The sequence below is a fragment of the Panthera onca genome, chromosome A1 (genome assembly GCF_046562875.1).
Source record: "Panthera onca isolate mPanOnc1 chromosome A1, mPanOnc1 haplotype 2, whole genome shotgun sequence".
Classification (NCBI taxonomy): Eukaryota; Metazoa; Chordata; class Mammalia; order Carnivora; family Felidae; genus Panthera; species Panthera onca.
The window spans coordinates 105,259,238-105,279,934 of record NC_138339.1 but is presented as its reverse complement, the minus strand read 5'-3'; the positions used below and the strand labels follow the sequence as shown (position 1 = coordinate 105,279,934).

Below are 20,697 nucleotides of genomic sequence, written 5' to 3'. Positions count from 1 at the left end.
GAAACAGGCTCCAGGCTCTGAGCTGTCAGCACAGAGCCCGACGCGGGGTTTGAACTCACGGACCGCGAGATCATGACCCGAGCTGAAGTCGGATGCTTAAGCAACTGAGCCACCCAGGCGCCCCGAGCCTATGAGTTCTTAAACATAATGCTTTGATATAGAAACTCTTAGTAACATATCTAAATTAAAAGCTGAAATTCTGAGTGATTGGAACTGTTACCAAACATTTCTCTGCAGCTCGGTCAGAGAAATATCATCACATGGAGACTGAGGAAGAAGATGACACAAATGATGAAGACTTTACTGTGGAAATAAGGCAGTTTTCCTCCTGTTCACACAGGTTTTCAAAAGTAAGTGAAATATGGCAGAAACCTACAGAGTCTTTCTGGAGAATCTCCCTCAGGCCAGATCGTTGGCATTTCTAAATAGGCGAACAAGATTGTAAAAATCACCTCTGTAGTGTTTTAGTGCTTGGGGTCTCCTGTGCTTAAAATTCCTTTTAGCCTAGGAACAGTGACCCCACCATCTTGATAATCCAGAGTCCCTACCTGCCTGTCTCACTCTCCACAAATGGATATCTTTTTTCTTGGAGACGCAGACTTGCACTCACAGTATTATCTATGGAGAACACGAGAGCCATATATGTTGACCTCACCCTGTGTGACTAGGTTTAGTTCCTTGCCAGACTGTGGAGGCATCCTCCCCTTTCTCTGACCCTTTTTGTTTGTTTGTTTGTTTGTTTATTTGGTTTGACAGAGAGAGAAAGAGCACGTGCGGGGGAGGGGCAGAGAGAGAGGGAGAGATTCCCAAACAGCCTCCAACAGTGCACAGCCTGACAGCAGGGCTCGATCTCACAAACTGAGTCCATGATCTGAGCCAAAATCAAGAGTTGGACGCTTAACCAACTGAACCACCTAGGCTCTCCTCTCTCATCTTTTAATGAAGAACATTGAGCTTGAGGTCACTGTGTGCATAGCCCCCTCCTAGTATCACATGGAATACAACACAAAGGAGCAGTCTGAGTCCCTGACATCAGCTAGGACCCTTGGGGATTAGTTGACGCAGAATAAGAAAGTCTGGTAACCAGTGACAGAAAACATAAGTTATATGAAAAAGCCTGTAGGAAGCCAAGCTCGAATTTTGGAAATGGGAGAAGGTAATAAAATCGATGTCTGAAATGGATGCTTTTTACTGATAGTGGTAAGATTAAAACACACACACACACACACACACACACACACACACAGGCAAATAAAACGAAGAAACCTGATAGTCCTGAGACTGGATGAGCCCTAGGAAAATGGAAACAAACCTAAAGGGCCCCCTGCCTGCCTCCCTTGTGATATTTTCAGTAGCTATGCATTTTCTGTTGCCATGGCATTTTGCATGATGATGTTCAGCTTTTCTATAACACATAGGGTTGATAAAGTGTTCATACGTTTTTCTATGTGGCTCCCTAGATACAGCACATCTGCATGTGGGCTGGCACTGACCGCCCTGTTTATAGGAAGGCCATGGAGAGGTGAGGTTTCCCCGGAGGAGGTGGTGGCCGGCCTACCCAGAGCCAGGACTGAAGCTTTGATCACACTGAGTGCAGGCTTTCCCCAGTGCCTGTTCTCTGGCCCATCCAAGCCAGGCCCTGGACTCCATTTCATTCCTGTTGTCTTCTGTTGGTTAGCCAGCCTGGTCCTCACCCTAGTAGACCAATGGGCCATCTAAGGGTACCCCACCCATGAGAGCAGTGAGTGGCTGCATGGCACGGTAAGGATTGCTTCCTGCACTGGACTCCCAGCTCTGTATTTTCCCTTCCACCTTTCCTGTGGGACCACAGAGGTCTCAGGTTTGCCTGAGCTCTGATCCCTTTCAGAAATGCCAGTGCCAAGCTGTGTGTCTGTATATGTGATTTATAAGCCAGAGACCTCTGACTCATAACCACATACGTACTGCATCCCCCCACACACTTCTTGAACCAGGTAATTTATTCTTCTGTTTGCACTCAATTCCAATTCATTTTTCTCCTTCCCACCCCTGACTGGTTGCCATTAAAGCTTTCTCTCTGTGATTTTCTCTTTCTGATAGACATCATGGTTAAAAAGTAATCTAAGGTGTGCATTGATCCCCCGGCCTAGAAACCCCAACGCGTCTATGGATTTTGTTTGCAGATACAAAGTCCATAACAAGACAGGGCAAGAGGGTGATGAATTCATAGCTTTTGCTCCAAGAAGAAAAAAAAATACATACATTGACCATACATCTCAGGACTCAAGTAAACAGTATCGGAAAGTACCTTCTAAATACATGGTCCCAACTGAAACTTTAGTCATACTCTTGGGCTTTACTCCCAGGGTTTGGGTTTTTGTTTTTTTTCTGACAGACTCTTTCAAGAAGATATTAATAAACCCTATTGCTTCACCTCGCAGGTTTTCAGCAGCATAGACCGAATAACTCAGAATCCAGGAGAAGAGAAGGAAGAACCTGGAGACAAAACCAAAAGCACAACATTGCCATCCACAGAAACATTCAGCTGGAGTTCAGAATATTCGGAAATGTATGTGAAACGTCTGTTAAGAAAGGTCATGTGCAGTTGCTGCTAGAGCAGTGATTCTTAAGCTTGAGTGTGCATCAGAATGTCCCAGAAGCCCTGTAAAAACACAGGTTGCTGGGCCCATTCCAGCGTGTGTGATCCACTAGATCTGGGATGGAGGCTTTGTAATAAGTTCCAGGAGATGCTCTTGCTGCTGGCCCAGGGACCACACTGTAAGAACCACTGTGCTAGACATGTGTTGGTTGGGTGTATCCAAGTTCCATTTTTACCTAATTTCCTCCAGAATTCTCCTTGAACACCGTTTCCTAGTATGGATGTATACATGACTTTGTTTTGTTTTTAATTAAGGCAACAGTTATCCACATCCAACTCTTCAGATACTGAAAGCAACAGACATAAACTCAGTTCTGGCCCACTTCCCAAACTGGCTATTTCAACAGAGGCAGAAAAAGATGAAGGTGCTCCCTGCCCCAGGGACCTGCACGAGGAGCCCGAGGTCACCACTCCTGCCAGTACAATCAGCAGCTCCACCCTGTCAGGTAAGCGCCCATGTGCGGTGCCTGCTGTCCACACGTCACCCACCACATTGACAAGTGGTGGCTGGTGTTCTGAGTCCCGGGCTGGCCTAACCAGGTGGTGGCAATGGCTGTTTTGTGCTGCTAGACTCCATCCATGGCCCCACGTCAAAGGCTCGGGGGATCAGCTCTTACAAACTGAGGTCCAGTGTCTCAGACCCCTCCTTATTGCGTCCCCATACAGTAAACCCTTCTTGTTTCAGTTTGACCCAAGAGCCAGCCTTAGCTTTCATGACTGGGTTTCAGTAGGATTCTTTGTCAGCAACCAGAACCACACTAAAGACCACTTTCTCTGTTGTTGATGCAAAAGCAGGTCTCACAGTGTAGTGTCTAACTGAAAGTTAGGAGTAAGGAACTGTACCAAATAGTGACACGCTCGAATTACCCTCAAAAATGGCTTAAATCACCCACAAGGTACAGCGTAAGGCCAGCTCTCCTTCTTGTGTCAAAATGGATGGTGGTTTCTTCAAAGGAGGTGGTTTTTGTTATGGGGCCATGTTGTGCCAAACAACTTACCTCTTCACGCTGGACTCTTAGTGAGTGCAGCACGATGCTTATTTTGTGAGATTCCCAGATGCTGTCTGTGCATCCAGGACTGAGGGGAGGAGTGAGTGAGAAATACCAGCACAATTCAGATTGGTATTTTATGTGCATATGAGGCGCCTCCACTATAGACATGTTACCCTTCCAGTCTCTGGGTAACTGGAGTACAGAAACTCCTGAGACCTCTTTCACTGTTTGGGAGGCAGTTGAACGGATTAGGCCTCTCTCTTTTTCTTTTTTTTTCTTTAATTTTTTTTTCTCTTTTGAGAGAGAGAGGAAAAGCACGAGCCCAGGGAGGGTCAGAGAGACAGAGAGGGAGATACAGAATCTGAAGCAGGCTCCAGGCTCCCAGCTGTCAGCACAGAGCCCAACGCAGGGCTCGAATCCACAAGCCATGAGATCATGACCTGAGGTAAAGTCTGACGCTCAATCAACTGAGCCACCCAGGCGCCCCTGGATTAGGCCTCTTCTTTGAGAGCACTTTATAATGTCACTTTTGTGTAAAAGTAACCTTCCTGACAGGAGTGACAGTATCTTCACAGGTTTTTAAAAAGGCTTAATGTATCATGGATATTTTCTGGCCTTTAATCATGGAGGTGTCTTCGTTAGGTGATCAAACTTGAATTTCCCTCAGACCAAGCCAAGTGCACTTAGAATATTACTTGGTTTATAACAGTTTTATGCACAGCATATCCTTCTACAGAGCAATGTTCGTGTATGCTTTAAAAAAAAAAAAATGAAACATGGATATGGCTTAGGGTTGCTGCGATAAATGTCATCATTAAGCTCTCTTCGATATGCTATATTGATAACGCTGAACGATTCCAGGAATTTTTATGAACATTTTTTTAACTAACTGAATATTCATAGTGTAACTTTTTAAAAATCATTTCAAGGAAACACATTTTATAGGCTAGGTTTATTTCAGCCTCACTGAAAAGTTTGCCTCTGTGGAAATAATGTGGGTTGTTTTTTTTTTTTTTTTTTTCTTTCTCTGTCTTCCTCTAAGTTCTGTTGCCATGTAGGATAATTGCCCTTATCCTTCCTTTTTTATAAAACCAAGAGAATAGCAATGTAGAAGTAGTGTAGAAACAACCTAGGGGTCCAAAATTCTTAATTATGTTTAGTTCATCTTGATAAATCAAATGGAAGTATCTCAGTATTTTATTTTTCTCGTTACTAAGGTCTCTGTTTCCTAGTTTATTATGCTCTCAATAGAATATACTCACCTCTATTTAAATTTTTTTTTTTTAATATGGTGAATCATTGGTGATCACTTAGTCTCTTTGCCCTGGTCCCCATCAGCAGTGTCGGAGGGAAATGGCATCTAAGCAGTTGATTGATTACTTTCATAATTAAAAAAAAAAAAAAAAAAACTACTGCTTAGGTCCTGCCATGCATTTTGATTAATTGATTCAAACCACCTTTCTGTCTCCCCCATATACACACTAAAAATAATCAAAGACCTTGGGGGCTGCACAGAATAGAGAGATGAACTGATTTGCTTACGGCCAAGGGTAATTAGGAAATCTGAAAACCGTGACTGTAGTAAAATTAAATTTCTTGATTTTTATATTGCTCTGCCATCAAAAAGAAAGAACCCTTGACATTTACAGAACATTAAGGTGACATTATCCACTATTGGCAGAACAGAAACGTGCACTTCTATCCATTGCTCTGGAAGGAGGTGACAGAGGCAAGGGGGCAGGGATGCTAAAAAAGAACAGTACCTATTCGCACTCGGGCATTTAGGGAAGTACAATTTCATACCTCTTTCTCTTTTTTCACGATCGTGTTGCATTTGAATCGGTGAAAAGTAAAAAGTCTCGAAGTCTTAGGTGTAGTGCTCGAGTCAACCAATTATTCGTTGTGAAGAGATTCGGCTTTTCATTTGTCAGAGAGCCCATCCTACCAGATTAGCAAGGAGAAGAGTGTGTAACTTAGCCCAAAGTAAGCTTAAGGTTTTGGAGGTGAGGTGTCTGAGTCACGAAGCAGTTTTTATCAAGTCCTTGAGCTGTTGATTTCTTGATTTAGAGGGAATTGAGTAGATGGAGTTAAGTGAGGTTGAGTTTGGAATATAGGAGTAGGAAGGCTGCTGATACTTCATTTAGGATTGTCTTCCTGGGTCTCATGGGTGTCGCGTGGAGGTCCAGCTCTTTTCCTGTACCCACAGCGCTCTCTCAAGTCCCAAGCTTCCTTTACCGAGGACCCTGCCCGTAGGGTCTCTGTCACCTCCTAGGCACAGAGGCCAAACTTGAGCTGTGAAGTTGAGTAGTGGATTCAGCAGCAGAACGGGATTGTGAATTAAGTCCTATCCAGCCTAACTATTTCCTAGGCTTTAAAATGTGCTGGTTGGTCTTTCAAAGGATCATTTATAATGGTATTAAATTCTCTGCATGGATTGTGTATCTTAAGGTGATGATAGTGTTGATGGTTTCTAAAGCACAGGGGGCTTGTAACAGCATTTAGAAGTCAAAATGAGATGAGCATCACTTTTTCCGGATGGACAAAGATAAACTGTCAGTGATTACAAAAAGAAAGAAAGAGAACTGATAGCCTGTGAAAGAGTAGGAAAAACCCAAAGTGGGTGGCTGTTCCCCTTTCCTCTGGGGGACTCCACATGTTATTTCCGCTCAGAAACGTTATTTATTCTTGGTCCGTGTGGTCACCCAGGCAGACATCACTGATTTTCCATTTTTGCATCCTCCCACGTGATTCTCTTGTGATCCTCTGCTGAGGGGAGTCCTAATTATTTTAAAACAAACAAGCAAACAAACAAAAACCCACCTTTCTGTTAAGGGCTAAGAAACTTAAAAATAAAGAAGGCGTGGCTGGCTGAGACGGGAAAGGATCTTACCGCTGGTCCAGTAACCTCAGGGCAGATCAGGAGATGATACACTGTTTAGAGAAAAAACCAGGAAGGTGCAGCAAGCCATTGTGGAATGCAGTGAGTACTGTCCTTTGTTGTCCTGGGAGGTTTGCAAGGAGACTTAGGGCATGAAAAGTCACAGGTGATGCTTGAGGCACTCTCCTGTGAGTTACATACGTGAACCTCGTGCAGTCTAGTGCAGTCCAGGAAGAGACTAGGAGATGACACAGTCCCAAGTCTACGTGAAGAAATGAGATGATGTCCACATGTCCCAAACAGCATTACCCACATGTCCACATTATTCACAGCATTGCTAATGATGACCATTAATATCACAGGATCATTTTAGTATACACTGGGTGGTCATGGTGTTCATAAGGTGGTGTTTGCTTCAGAGCCTTCCGTGGTTGGAAGCAGTGGGGAGGAGTTGTCGCTACAAGGGTTCTAAAATCGAAATTCTGTAAAGTAGTGACTCTTGTAGTTAAGTGGAGTCATTGAGAATTAGCAGACTTAGGTACAAGGAGAATGAAACCTGGATGGACATGTCTTTCATCCCCTTCTCTTCCCCATCACCTTTCTCAAACCAGTCATGTGTTTTTAATGCTTGCCTGGCGCCATATGGATTGTTGAGCCACATGGGAGTACGTTTCCCAGGTTGTTCTTCCTTCTTTCTCTCTCTTTCCCTCTTTCCACCTCTCCTTTCCGATTCCCCTGAACGTGTTTATCCCTTCTTCTTTGTACAGTTGGCAGTTTTTCAGAGCACTTGGATCAGATAAATGGACGAAGCGAGTGTGTGGACAGTACAGATAATTCCTCAAAGCCACCCAGTGAACCCGCTTCTCACATGGCTCGGCAGCGATTAGAAAGCACAGAAAAAAAGAAAATCTCGGGGAAAGTCACAAAGTCCCTTTCTGCCAGTGCTCTGTCCCTCATGATCCCAGGAGGTAGAGAGACATCTACTCGCATGAAATTGTGTGGTTTTGTGCATGTGTCCCCCTCTCCCCAGTTTGGAATGCTGATCGAGATGCAAGATTGCTAGAAGCAGTAATGGGCGGTACCCAGCGCATCTCTCCGGAGTTTCTCCCTGTGGGAGCTCCGGAGCTCCCAGACAGCATGTGTCACTGATTTCTTCTTGCTTCTTTCTGCATCAGGAGATGAGGCAGGCTTCCTTCCCACACAGCCTGATTTCTTTTGTTTGTTTTCTTTCCTTTTCTGCTCCCCCCTCCTCAAATTAAGTGGTAAATTTATCTCCTCTGAATCATTTTTCTTCCCTAGACTATGCATCATTTATGTACTTTACTGAGTTGTTTATAGCATATGTGTTGGAAAGCTAAGTACAGTTTTTCCTCTTCTAATTAATGAGGAGAGAGATATGGAGAACATAAGTTTTTCATTTCTGGGGATGCAGAGAGTCACAGACAGCCCTGAAATTTACAGATTTTCCCAACCCTGTCTGTTGAGTTATGCTTCCTCCTACTGGTAGTCATTTTCTCCCCTGTATTGGAAGCCTGGGCTTAATTATGGTTTTGTGGAATTGCAGTATTTTTATACACCTGGGCTTTGCCTCTAGAAATCACTAAGTCTACACAATTCCCCCAGAAGTGAGAAAACATACACCCTGGTGTTTGTGACTTAACACTCAAATGACAGCCCGAGAGTGGAAGTGGCAATTGAATTATATTGCAGATGGCTTGCATTTGGAGGAATACAGACCTTGTATAAAAGGAATTGTTTACAGTTTCAAAATTTCCTGTTTGTGCAGAAAGAAACTTGATACAAACAAATGCTCATTTGGGGGTATTGCTCACTCTAGCCCACTCTCTTTTCTGGGAGGCATCCCATTCGGCACCGTAAAGTAACCATCTATCTCCCTAGTTTGAGTGACTATTCATAACTCCAAAGCAGCAGCAGTTGGAAAGGTAAGTCCACTTTTGAAAGCTGGTGAGAAAGCCCACGTCTTGGTAAGGTAGAGCAATTGTTTAATACAGGGCGATAAGGGAAACTGTCATGCCACAAAGGATGGGGACTTGGCTTTCCAGCACTTTGGATGTGTGTATGTGTTTCCACTCTGTCCAGTTCCCACTCGCATGGTTACAAGTTCCCTGCCCACCAGCATGTGTCTCTTCACTTGGCCTTGTGATCTTTAGACAAAAGGTAGCCAGCGAAAGAGTACCAAGAGTGCCACATGCAGTCCCAAAGTGAAGGAACATCGCTAGTGATCCACCTAGCTTTGTTCCACTTTGACAGACTTAAGAATCGGAAGAAATGATAGTGTGGGCACTGGCAGTTTGCTGTGGCTCCCCTGGTGCTCACTGAACCTAGTGAGTCTTCAGTAACGCTGGGCACATAGTAGCCTGCCTCTGACTGAGCTCACATTTAAACTTCAGTATCTTTAGTGGATCATTCTTTTTGTCAAACACACACACAATTTCACGTGACCAGTTAATTAAGATCCGTTTAGACTCACGTGGATGGAACAGTGATATCAACAATAAAAGCGTGTTTGCTTTTAAAACAAAAACAGAACAGAATTGGTATTGTGGTATTAAGTTTTCTTAAAATTTCTCTATTTCACCTGTATTATCTTTGAGAATCATTGTTAGAATTGTAGGTACTGTATGAAGCGGTCAGTTGTATTCATAATAATTAGGAGTGATTGTTTCATAAAGAAATTGACATTTCACTGTTGTCTTGATCAAAATCACTTGAGTACTAGTTCAGTAGTACTGTAAAAAGGAACTGTTAACTTGATGGATTGTTTTCCTAATCACGTATGTTTGAAAAGGACCATGTTAAATTTGTTGATTTGGAGCCTGAGAATCTTTTACTATAGTCTCCTCTGTGTAAAGTCTCTTCTCTGTGTAAAGACATACTTGAAATTTGTGCATCTCTGATTTGTTTAAGGACAACAAAATATACCAACTAAAGCTATCCCAGCCAGGTAGGAACTAAGTTTTGTGTGTGTTTTAATTAGCATAGAGAATGAAGAAATTCTAACCTCACAGAATTCACTGAAAAATTAGTTGCAGTACAGACACTTTCGAAGTCTTCTTAATATCCCCTGTTTGGAAAGCCATCCTAGTTAGCAATATAAATATTTTTATATTATTTCTTGATGAGAAATGAATGGATTTATTGTGTGGCTGAGCTCCCCATCATTGCAGGGCTCATACAGTGCGGGCTGGCTGCATGGATGTTTGTGTGATCAGCATCAGCTCTAACGACTGGCTTCTGTGTTGCAGATATGTTTGCCGTTTCTCCACTGGGAAGTCCAATGTCCCCCCATTCCCTGTCCTCGGACCCTTCTTCTTCACGAGATTCTTCTCCCAGCCGAGATTCTTCAGGAGCTTCTGCCAGTCCACATCAGCCCATTGTGATCCACAGTTCAGGGAAAAACTACGGTTTTACCATCCGAGCCATCCGTGTGTATGTGGGAGACAGCGACATCTATACAGTGCACCATATTGTTTGGGTGAGATCAACAGCCTCTCATCCTTGTTACTTTTCATTCCCAGCCAAACTGGACAATGAATAAGTTGGCTGAGGCATATTTATAAGCAAACAGTTTTTCTGCTAAGCTGGCTTTTGGGACCTGTTTCATGCCCTTTCCCTTTATATGGTGGCATTGAATTGAGAAAAAACTAATAACTTCTCATAATTCTGTCCAGTTTTCATATTTGATTGTCCACTTTGCATACCAGCATGGTAGAAATTGTCAAAGATGGTCCTGTTGGCACCCTTCGTTTTAATTTTTTCCTGGCCTTCTTTTATTAAAAAACAAACAAAACTAACTACCTTTCCCACTCACCTGAAATTTTGTAAGTAAGTGTCCTATTTTAGGATGATGTCAGAAAAGGAATAATAACCATGCCTTATTGATTTCCTCTTAGAAGCTTAGGATCATTTGCTAATTAACCCAGAATATTGTCCCAGAAGAAACAGTAGATGTTAAGGTTGCCATTTGTTGGCTGATCAATCTATACTCTTTTCTTGGACTTCAGAATGTTGAAGAAGGAAGTCCAGCATGCCAAGCAGGACTGAAGGCTGGGGATCTGATCACACACATCAATGGAGAACCAGTGCATGGACTTGTCCACACGGAAGTTATAGAGCTTTTGCTAAAGGTATTACTTTTTTATGCCCATGCCACACAAGTAAAGGTCATCAGAAAGAACTGGTACCAAGAGTTCTCTCCTTAAGTTCTAGAATTCTCTATGATGCATGCATAAACAGTCTTATTACTGAGGAAGTATTCAGTGGTTTAAAGTCTGATAAAAGGTGAAGAAACAGATAATATGAATTTGCTGGTTCTATATATCATGAAAAAACATGGCCTTCTATCTGCACAATCACTTCTGAATTTAACTTCTTATTCTAAATTACGAATAACAAGAGTTCTTTTTCACTTTATGAGCCTTACATAGTAAAAGCTGTTGGGAAGTCACCTATCCTAAAGATGGTTTTCTTCAGGGCCATTCAGCAAGTTTTATTCCAGTACAATGGAAGATGAAGTGGTATGAAAATGAGGTCAGATTTGAAGGTTCAGTCTGAGAGTTGGATTTCCTTTGAAAAATAGAAATGGAAATATATACACATACACTGTAGATGACAGAAGTAAGTAGCAATGGAGGAAGGGGTTCTAGTAATCATTAGGCCCTCACACAAATGATTTTGAACATAGAACATTTTCTGTTTTGAATGTAAGCTGAATAAAGCCCATGGAGTTAAGATCACAAGATGCGTGAATGTGAGTGGAGAGAGAAAATCTACACTGATCCTTCAGTTCTCTTATTTGCTGTGTCACCTGCTGACGGTAGAATATAAAGTAACAGCTCCAAATATGTCTCTTGTAAAAACAAAGACGAATTTGTACTTGATTTTAAATTTGTTCAGAAAAAGAAGTCAGTGATCAGAAATAGAGTCTCTAATTGTAAGATTATTTTACAAATCATCAGATTTATGGATGATCTCTTGCTTTTTGGGCACTGAAAGGGGCTGTAAGGGAGTTGTATACAGAGAGGTGTGAGCCATGGTTTCAGATAAACTACAGTCTGTTGAGAGACAGAACATAAATATGTACCTGCCATTTAGATAATGTACATTCAGACTCTTTTCAGAGCACTCACACTGAGCCCAGTTCCATAGTACATACTAGTAACACAGGAATGAAGGTATAGTCCTTGCCTTTGAGAAATATGGGAGATATAGGAGATGTATGGAAGCAGATGAAGTTTAACTTAGGACTGTCGCTGAGGGAGGAATGTTATACTTTTGGAGAGAATATTCTATGAGTGGGGAGAGACATCACAGAGAAATTTCATTGAATTGAAACAGGAAAGAAAATTAGAAATTTAGAAGGCACTACAAAGAAGTGGGTGTGCTAAGCCTTCCAAAAATAAGTGCAGTTAAATGACTTTTCTCCTTTTCTGTCATTCCCCAAGCTAATATGAGCGTATTCTTCAAAAGATTAGGGTTGGCTTAGGTTCTGAGAGTAGTAATAGCAGGCATATTCAGAGGTCCATTGCGAAGTAGCAGGTTGTAGGAAAGTTATTGCCACTGATTAATTCACATTATTAATTAAATTTTGGTCTTGGGCTCAAAACCAAAGTCTGTAGGGGGTGGCGCCTGACTTTGCTGTCATTCATACCTACCGGTTGATGATGCAGGGGACATCTTCCCATGTAGTTCCAGAATTTACCCAATACCTGGGATATACAGGTGGGTACGCAATAAATGTTCGTGGAATTGAGGTGAATGCTGGGGTCCTCTTTTGCTTTCTTTCCAAAAGTTACCATGGAAGGGGTCAAATACCCCACTTCTACTTTTGTTGGTCTTGACTCATGTCTTAATATGCAGGCCGTTCAGTTTGTCAGTCAGCTTGAAAGGGCTGGGGTTAGTCTATACTTTCAAGTATGGCTATTGAACAGAAAGAGTTGACACCGTGGGTACAACCTGAGGTTTTCAGTTTAGATCACCATCTGTCCCTGGTAATATTCTTTGTCCACCTGGTGTGGAACAACTCTCTCATAGTAAGAATCCAAGAAATGGGAGGCAGGGCATTGGGATCCCTTGTCTGTGAAAGTCGCCTGATAGTACTTCGGGCTTTGCAAGACAAAATTCTGGACAGGTTATAAAGACTCATGAGTCTGACCAGCAGATTCTCTCACAGTACCTGCTCCTATGGTCCAGGGGTGCCCCATTGCTGGCTCACAGATAGACCCCTTTGTTGTTGTTGTTGTTGTTGTTGTTGTTGTTGTTGTTGTTTTAAGTTTATTCACTTATTCTGAGAGAGCGTGAGATCTGGGGAGGGCCAGAGAGAGAGGGAGAGAGAATCCTGTGCTGACAGCGTGGAGCCTCACACAGGGCTTGAACCTACAGACCGTGAGATGATGACCTGAATCGAAACCAAGAGTCAGATGCTTAACTGACTGAACCACCCAGGTGCCCCTTGACCTTTTTGTGAGTAAGAGTCCAGGAAGGTTGTTTTGGATTTTTCCCTCCCTCTGTCTTCATATCCAATACACATGCCTTAGGCTCCTCCGAAGTAGGTTAGGCTCCTCCGAAGTAGGCAGACACAAGTGTTGTTTGTCTCTAAAACGCTCCTTGATCTGTTCTAGGAGCTCACCCTTTCTTTTAGATAATAAGTCTGTGTATTACAGTGAGGTTTTCTTAGTTGTTATTCATCCTGCTAGAGCTTTTTCCAGTCTTCGCATTAGCATTTAAAAGAAGGTCAAGGGATTTTCATTGGTAACATCAGCTTGGCTCTCTACCTTCTTTGTAACAGTATTATGTTACGTGCAACATCGCTTCATCCACAACCTATCTTCCTATCACTTCCTGGGTCTGCTCATAAAATCAGAAGAAGAAATAATAAACTGAAGTGTATATATCTTTAGAAAATAGGCATTTGTTTATCTTGCTGAGACATTTGGTTATTTCCATAATTTATTTTATGGAGTGTTAGATATGATCGTGGATTTTAAAGCCTGCTTCTGTGAAATTTGAATGTATATTTCTCCTGAAGGTGTCTGGCAAAGTGTCTTAGCCAAATCCAATCCCATTCATACAGTTTTGTCCTCCTCTGGTTAGGGAGCACCTTGATTCCTGGATCTAGTCAGTGTGTCTCTGAAACTGTGTAAACAAGCCATATTGGAGAGCCTTGGCACCCTCCGGAGCCATGGCCTGCTCTGTCGCAGAGCCAAGCAGAGGGTCCTGCCTCTGCTTCATAAAGGAAGCACTCGAGAGGAGCGACCAATGTAATGAAACAAAAAGGATACGAGGGATTTAATTATCTTTCCAGTGAACTGTGTAATCATGCAGCTTTCTTCCAAATTTAAACAGCGGTTCTTGGACAGCGTGTAAAGGGAGTAGGATCAACACTGGGCATCCTCGTGACATCACTCGTGGAACATCAGGGTAGTGGCTATATTTTGGTATTCTCGGATACTGTTTACTTGATGTTGTTGTTTTTTTTTAATGTTTGTTTATTTTTGAGAGAGGGCGAGCAAGCATGAGCACACAAGCGGGGCAGAGGCAGAGAGAGAGTGAGGAAGACACAGAATCCGAAGCAGGCTCCAGGTTCTGAGCTGTCAGCACAGAGCCCAACGTTGGGCTCAAACTACGAACTGTGAGATCATGACCTGAGCTGAAGTCAGACGCTCAACCTACTGAGCCACCCAAGCACCCCTCTTGATTTCGTGTTCTATACTTGCGAACTACTTCATGAAATGTCATGGCACCTTAGGAAAAAGGTGGAAGAGCCATCGCTTGAGGCTGCTGTATATCTGTTTAGAAGTTCATATGCAGTACAATATCTTTCAGATTGCAAACGGAGTAAGCGTTTTCCACATTTGACGTCTTCACATGTGGTCTCGTTTACTCTCACACCTTCCAAGCAGACCTGCTATGGGAGCACTAACTCATATCCACAGGGAAGCTTGTCTAAAGTCACTTCTCATCATAGATCTATGGAATTACAGAATCAATGTGTTTCTCCAGTTCACTTCCCCATTGGCTCTGAGAATCCCTTCCCGTGTGCTCCTTCAGCTTTGCCTCACACTGGTCCTGCCGCAAGGAGGTGATCCCCTCCTTTCTGCTTTTGGGCAGCTTTCTAAAAGAACTTTGTAAGAGCAGTGAAATCTCTGTGCACTCACTGTAGCGATGGATGGAGTCCGTATTGACGCACATGATAACATGCCCGGCTTAACCTCTCTAATCTGGGAAACTCTCAAGTAAACCAGATTGCTTTTTTGGGATAGTATTAGTTTAAATACCCAGCACATAAAAGCAGCCCTAAAACTTCATTAGTCCCTGCTTCACGAATTTCCTTTCTATGAACTCTGGGGAGCCTTTAGATGTGAAAATGGAGGCCATCAAATAGTGTCATTATGACCATCCTTACATACTCGCCAAGTCCTAAAAACGTGCAGAGCGTTGTGTTAGATACTGAAAGGTCAGTCGCACAAGAGACAACACATAAGAATATTAGGTAATAGTGCTTTACGTAGCTGAACCCCTATAATCCTCACTTGCTGTGAAGCAGGTCCTGTAAACAACATTGTTCCCATTTTACGGATGAAGAAAGCAGCAGAAATTTAACAAAGCAGCCCAAGGCTACCCGCTAGGAAGGAGCAGAAAAGAGGATTTGCACCCCACAGTGTGGCTTTGGAGCCCGTACTTGGCATGAGTCCACCAGAGTACATGGAAAACCAGTGGCGAAACCAAGTCTACAAAGTGTTAAACATAAGGAGCCGACTGTAAATCTAGCCCACATTCTGAAGGAGAGATGGCTTTCCAGGGGGGATGAAACAGGGGTTATCTGTTCAGGGCTGTGAAGGATGGGTGGAGAGTTAGTGTATGGGAAGCGAGTGCAGGGTGGGCTCAGCAGAACAAAGAGGGTGTGTGCAAATGCAAGGCCAAGAAAGCTCAGAGTGCTTGAGGTACACAAATCAAACTAGAGTGACTGGAGCCTGGGTTTGTATATGGGATGGAGTGTGCAGGCTGGCTGGGGCTGGATGGTGGAGGATGTGAGTCACAGCAAAGACCTAGGCCTGCAGAAAGCGTGACATTCCCCATGTGCATGTCGCAGAGAAAGGAATGTAAAAATAGTCTATCCAAGGCCAACTGAGAAGTTAACCTGGAGCCAGACTGAGAGGAAGAGATGGTTAGCCTGCGATTGTATTCAGTTCAGCCAGCTTAAAATAATTTCCCTCGCACCGTGCACAGTTTATACCAACAGTTTACAGTAAAAGTGAACAAATTGAACACTTAACAATCCGCCGGCACCATTTTTTGTTGTTGTTTTTTTAAACAAGTGCCACAGAATTTCTCTTACAAGAGTTCGCTCCTTCAGAAGAATGTATTGAGGATAAATTGACCCAGTAAGACACATTGCACTGAGTTCAGGCAGCCCTCCATGTAGCCGATGGATCCACCAGGTGGCAGGCTTTACGATTCTCACCCTATTGTGGATTAAGTTATTTTTCCCGTCATTTACCATTTGCATGATCGTTAATGCTCTCAGTGAAATATTTGCACTCTGCATCTTGAGTGTCTGTAGTTCCTCCTTAGGGAAGTTTTCTGACTGTATAGGTCAAGCAAACTGTCCTCTGCCATATATAGAAACAAGAAAGAGAAAACTGGGTTTGGTTTTTAATAGGGGAAGGGAACGTTTGTACAGAACGCAGTGATGTGCTCTGATTTAAAAACCCTGGCTGTAACTTTTCTGATGAGATTTGTTCATCATTTATTTTTATTTCCTACAACGTTTATGCTATTTTTATATGTCTTCCGTTTCTTCTTGACAGTCTGATGCATCGCTCATTCCCTATATTGTCCAGAGCCTGGTTCCTTCGCCACCACCCGTTAAGTCTGAGCCATCTACTCTGCCAGGGGCAGGAAAGGTGGCGGACGATCAGGTCACGCCATGCCTGTGAGGAGCAGGCAGTGGGGGTGAGGGGCAGAGAGCCAGGTGTGGGCTCTTAAGACGGGCTCTGTGACCCTAAGAAAGAAGGAAACTCAGCATCCCTGAATCTGTTTTCCTCATCTATAATGAAGGGTAACAATCCATTCTCACCTCACAAGGTCGTATTAGAAAAAAAAAGACAAAAACAAAACAAAACAGCCCTCATAATTTGGTGGTGAAAATAAAGTGACAGAATATATGGAAATAATGCTTTAATGCTCAAAATGTGCTTTAAAAAGGCTGAATGGCCTTGTTAGCCTCTTACAGATAAAGATAGAAAAACCAGTGGTGAATTATGCTAGAAAGGGTGGAATTGGATTCAGGCTCAGTGACGTGCACAGTGGGACAGCCCCAGTGGACATATGATGGCTGTCTGTGTCTACTCTGTGTATGAATGTGGAAAAGGATTGAAAGAATTGCAGTGAAAGATGAACTCCAGCCATATTTGTTACTTTTTCATTCACTTAAGGCATATAGGAGAAACTGAAATTGTAGTATGGCCTCCCTCAATTTGTGCAGAGAAGATCTCCTTCCACACAACCTCCGTTCATAGGCCTTTCATGCTTTTAAGCTGAATGTTCTGTTTAAACAAGAAATGGAATCAATCTTTGTCAGATAAGGGTTTATTTTCGAACTTTTGGCATTTGCATATAGAACGTACAGTTTGTTCTTGCAGAATATTTTTTTTCTTTTGTTCCAGTTCAAATCTTATTTTTTTTTTTTTTTACAATTACGACATTAGGTGTGAGATTACATGTTCTTAAATACACACACAAAAAAACCTCTAAAATCATTCATAAAATACTAAACTTACACGAAAGTGGATGTAAGACATGAACAGGTCATTTCCTAAAAAAAAATAGGAATGACCAAAATAAATGAGACAATGTCAAAGAATGAAGATTAAAACTCGTTGCAATTTATTCGTATAAAATTGGTAATGTGTTTAACATTAATACTCAGTTCTGACAAACCTGTGATAAGAAAAGTCTTTATGTGCTGCCAGCAAAAGTATGTATTGACATAAACTTTCTGGAAAATAGTGTATTAGTATATACTAAGAGTCTTTAAGAGGTTTAGGGCACCTGGATGGCTCAGTCCGTTGAGCGTCCAACTCTTGATAGCATCTCAGGTCATGATCCCAGGGTCATGGGATTGAACCCTACATTAGGTTCTGCACTGGGTGTGGAGCCTGCTTGGAATTCTCTGTCTCTCTCTGTCTCTCACTGTCTCTCTTTCTTTCTGTCTTTCTCTCCCTCTCCCCGCCCACACCGCCCCTCTTTCCCTTTCATGCACTTTCTCTCTCTAAAATAAAAATTAAAAAGTTTGGATAGACCCTTTGATTCACATATGTAATCTAAGGGAAATGACAGAGACTAGGACAATGATTTATGGAGGGTGATATTTATGGCAAGTCTTAAAAGAACTGAAATGTAGGAAATAATAGTAGTAGGAAAATAGTTGAATTTTGATTCACCCATCTCATGGAATATTATACAGCAAAAAAAAAATTAAGTTTTTTAAAACTTTTTAATGTATTTGAGAGAGAGAGAGAGAGAGCACTAATGGTGGGGGGTGGGGGGGTGGGGAGAGAGGGAAACACAAAACCTGAAGCAGGCTCCATGCTCCGATCTGTCAGCACAGAGCCCTGCATGGGCCTTGAACCCACAAACTATGAGAACATGACCTGAGCCAAAGTTGGATGCTTAACCAACTGAGCCACCCTGATGCCCCCAAAATTATGTTCTTAATGACTATTCAGTGATGTGGGGAAGGTTTTTCAAGTTCTATAATGAGAAATGGAAAAACAACATAAAACTAAATATTAGATTAATTAAGATTAAAGTTGTTGACAACGTATGACTGTGTGCATGCGTAATACATACATGCCTAAAAAAAGATTAGGAAATATTCTGAAGTATTACCAGTGTTAGCTGGCAATAAGTTTCTCAATGATTTTTATTTTTACTTATACTTTACAATTTCTTCTTATAATGTCATGTATTACTTCCCAAATTGGAGCAGCGGGAGCTGGTGGTGGGGGTAGATGTTAACATTAAAACAATCAATCCCCATTGGTTTGGTCTCTGCCCCCACCATACTTAACTCCCCATCTCTTAGTACCACTTACAGCTGAATTGCTAGGCGTTTTTTGGGTATAGAACTTTTAAAAGACCCTGCTCCTTATATTTCTTATCTTTTTGAGGTAATCGGGGCCATCTGTGACTTTGAAAGGACATGTTTTTCCCCTGGTTATTAAGAAATTCAAGAAGAAGTCATTAATGCTGCAGCAAAGGGGATCAGTTCTACCATCTGCCCAGGGCGCCCCTCAGCCTAGCTTCTGACTCCACTCTTCTGTCGACCTCCAGGGCCTGCCCGGCAAGCCCTGTCCCAGCACTGAGTGAAAGTCCCAGAATTCTACCAGGAGTTCCCTCCCCATACATGACCTGGTTAAAGAAAGGCTGTTTTGTACTCGCTGGCGTAAACTTCCCAGCTCTGCAAGCTGACAGGTTTTATGGTGCCAGCAAAGGAATCTTTTAAAATAATTAAAAATAAAAGTCTCTTTCAGTTTTGCTGGTCTATGATTTCTAGGTCAAAGGAAAAACACAAAAAGGAGAAAAAAGAAAAATAAATCAACCAACAACAGACAGCCCCTGGGCTCATTTATACTTAACTACATATGGATGAAGATCACTGTTGTTTATAGAGTCCTTTGCCTCTGTCATACTTGGTGCTGCAGGCTTTACAAACTCCATCCCGGGTAATCCACGCACGAGCCCCTGTGAGATAGGTGTGATTCTACTGCTGGATAGTGCAAGTGTTTGAGGCACAGAGAGGAGAAGCAACCTGCTCAGGGCATAGAACTTGGATTGAACCCACATCTGTGGAGTCCAGAGCCTGCCCTCTCAAAGAATCCGGACATTTTGCCTTCGTGTTCTGTCAGGGTGCCACTGCTTAAAAGGCTATTTAGACATGGAAGGCTCTTGTATGTATGTCCTCATGTATCTTTATTTGTTTTTGAACGTGCTTTCCCACTTCTGATCCCGTGTGCTCCCAGATTTTCCCTTTAATAGCACCCCATTTTTTTTTTATAGAGTGGAAATAAGGTCTCAATCACCACCACCCCATTTGAAAACACATCCATCAAAACGGGACCAGCCAGGAGAAACAGCTGTAAGAGCCGGATGGTGAGGCGGAGCAAGAAATCTAAGAAGAAAGAAAGTCTAGAAAGGTTAGTTAAAGCAGGATTTTTGTGGGGTTTTAATATGCCCATGTTGGACGAAAGTTACTCCTTAATTTAAACAATTATATATGGGAAAGACTCATTTTTCTGTGAGAAATTTGGTGCTGTGGTTCAAATACTAATACATTAAAGTTCACATTCATAACAGCATTTTTCACAGTGAAAAGATTTCCATAGTTAGATCGCAGAAGAATTCAGATTGCATTTTTTTTTTCCTGTATGAGTACCATGACCAGTGCTTTGCTGTTTGTTGGATTTCAGGTGAGTTGAATGTGAGGCCCCAGACCTTCAGGCAGTTTTTAGCATTAAATGTACACTCAGTAATGTCTTTTACATTATCTGAGAACAAACGATTGCTTTTTTTTTTTTTTTAACAATTGCTATTTTTTTAAATGCCAGATACTCTAAAATAACTATATCTAAAAAGCATCCACATAAGCTTAAAAATAAAGGTTTTTGCTTTACTGACTGCAGATTTAGTAACTGGCTTACACATTTGCAATCTGGGAGGCGCTGCGAGTCCTTTTGTACTCTCTGCAGACGCCGGCAAGATGCGTGTGTGTGTTTCTGGTGGGGACATTTCTTGCCAGGCACCTGTCTGGATGGGCTCCCCATGTGACACCACAGCAGCATCCCCGTTTGGCCCGCTTGGATCTAATGTGTCTGATCGTAGTAAGAGGGGTTTTGATGACAGAAATGTGGAGAAAGAAGCAAATGAAAAAGGGGTGCTTATTCACTCCAGGAAAGACAAAGTCCTGCAAGAAAGGAAATGGAATGATGCTTCGCATGGCCTAGCTGTGAACAGTGTTTAGAATATAAAAGAAAAGCTCCGCCTCTTTTCTAACTGAAAGTTTTGTTTTAGCTCTAGAGGGAGGCGTAGAAAAGGGGGAAGTGTATTTGGTCAGAAGGTGGAAGGGGGTTGTGTAAGAGCCTAACTCTCATCTTCTGTCCTAGGAA

At 42.4% G+C, this 20,697-nt stretch overlaps 1 protein-coding gene across 13 annotated transcripts in view; it reads left to right on the top strand.

Moving 5' to 3' along the window:
• Positions 1–20,697, top strand: part of MAST4 (microtubule associated serine/threonine kinase family member 4) — a 564,301-nt gene that overhangs the window by 536,243 nt on the left and 7,361 nt on the right. For 10 of the 13 annotated variants that reach the window (XM_078449273.2, XM_078449270.2, XM_078449263.2 and 7 more), the window contains 7 exons: positions 238–350; positions 2,421–2,548; positions 2,894–3,084; positions 7,276–7,476; positions 9,775–10,004; positions 10,534–10,656; positions 19,592–19,728. In XM_078449273.2, coding sequence (XP_078305399.2) covers positions 238–350; positions 2,421–2,548; positions 2,894–3,084; positions 7,276–7,476; positions 9,775–10,004; positions 10,534–10,656; positions 19,592–19,728 — 1,123 coding nt within the window. The remainder of the gene's footprint in view (positions 1–237; positions 351–2,420; positions 2,549–2,893; positions 3,085–7,275; positions 7,477–9,774; positions 10,005–10,533; positions 10,657–19,591; positions 19,729–20,697) is intronic. The other 3 variants (XM_078449281.2, XM_078449275.2, XM_078449324.2) reach the window with 1 other exon arrangement.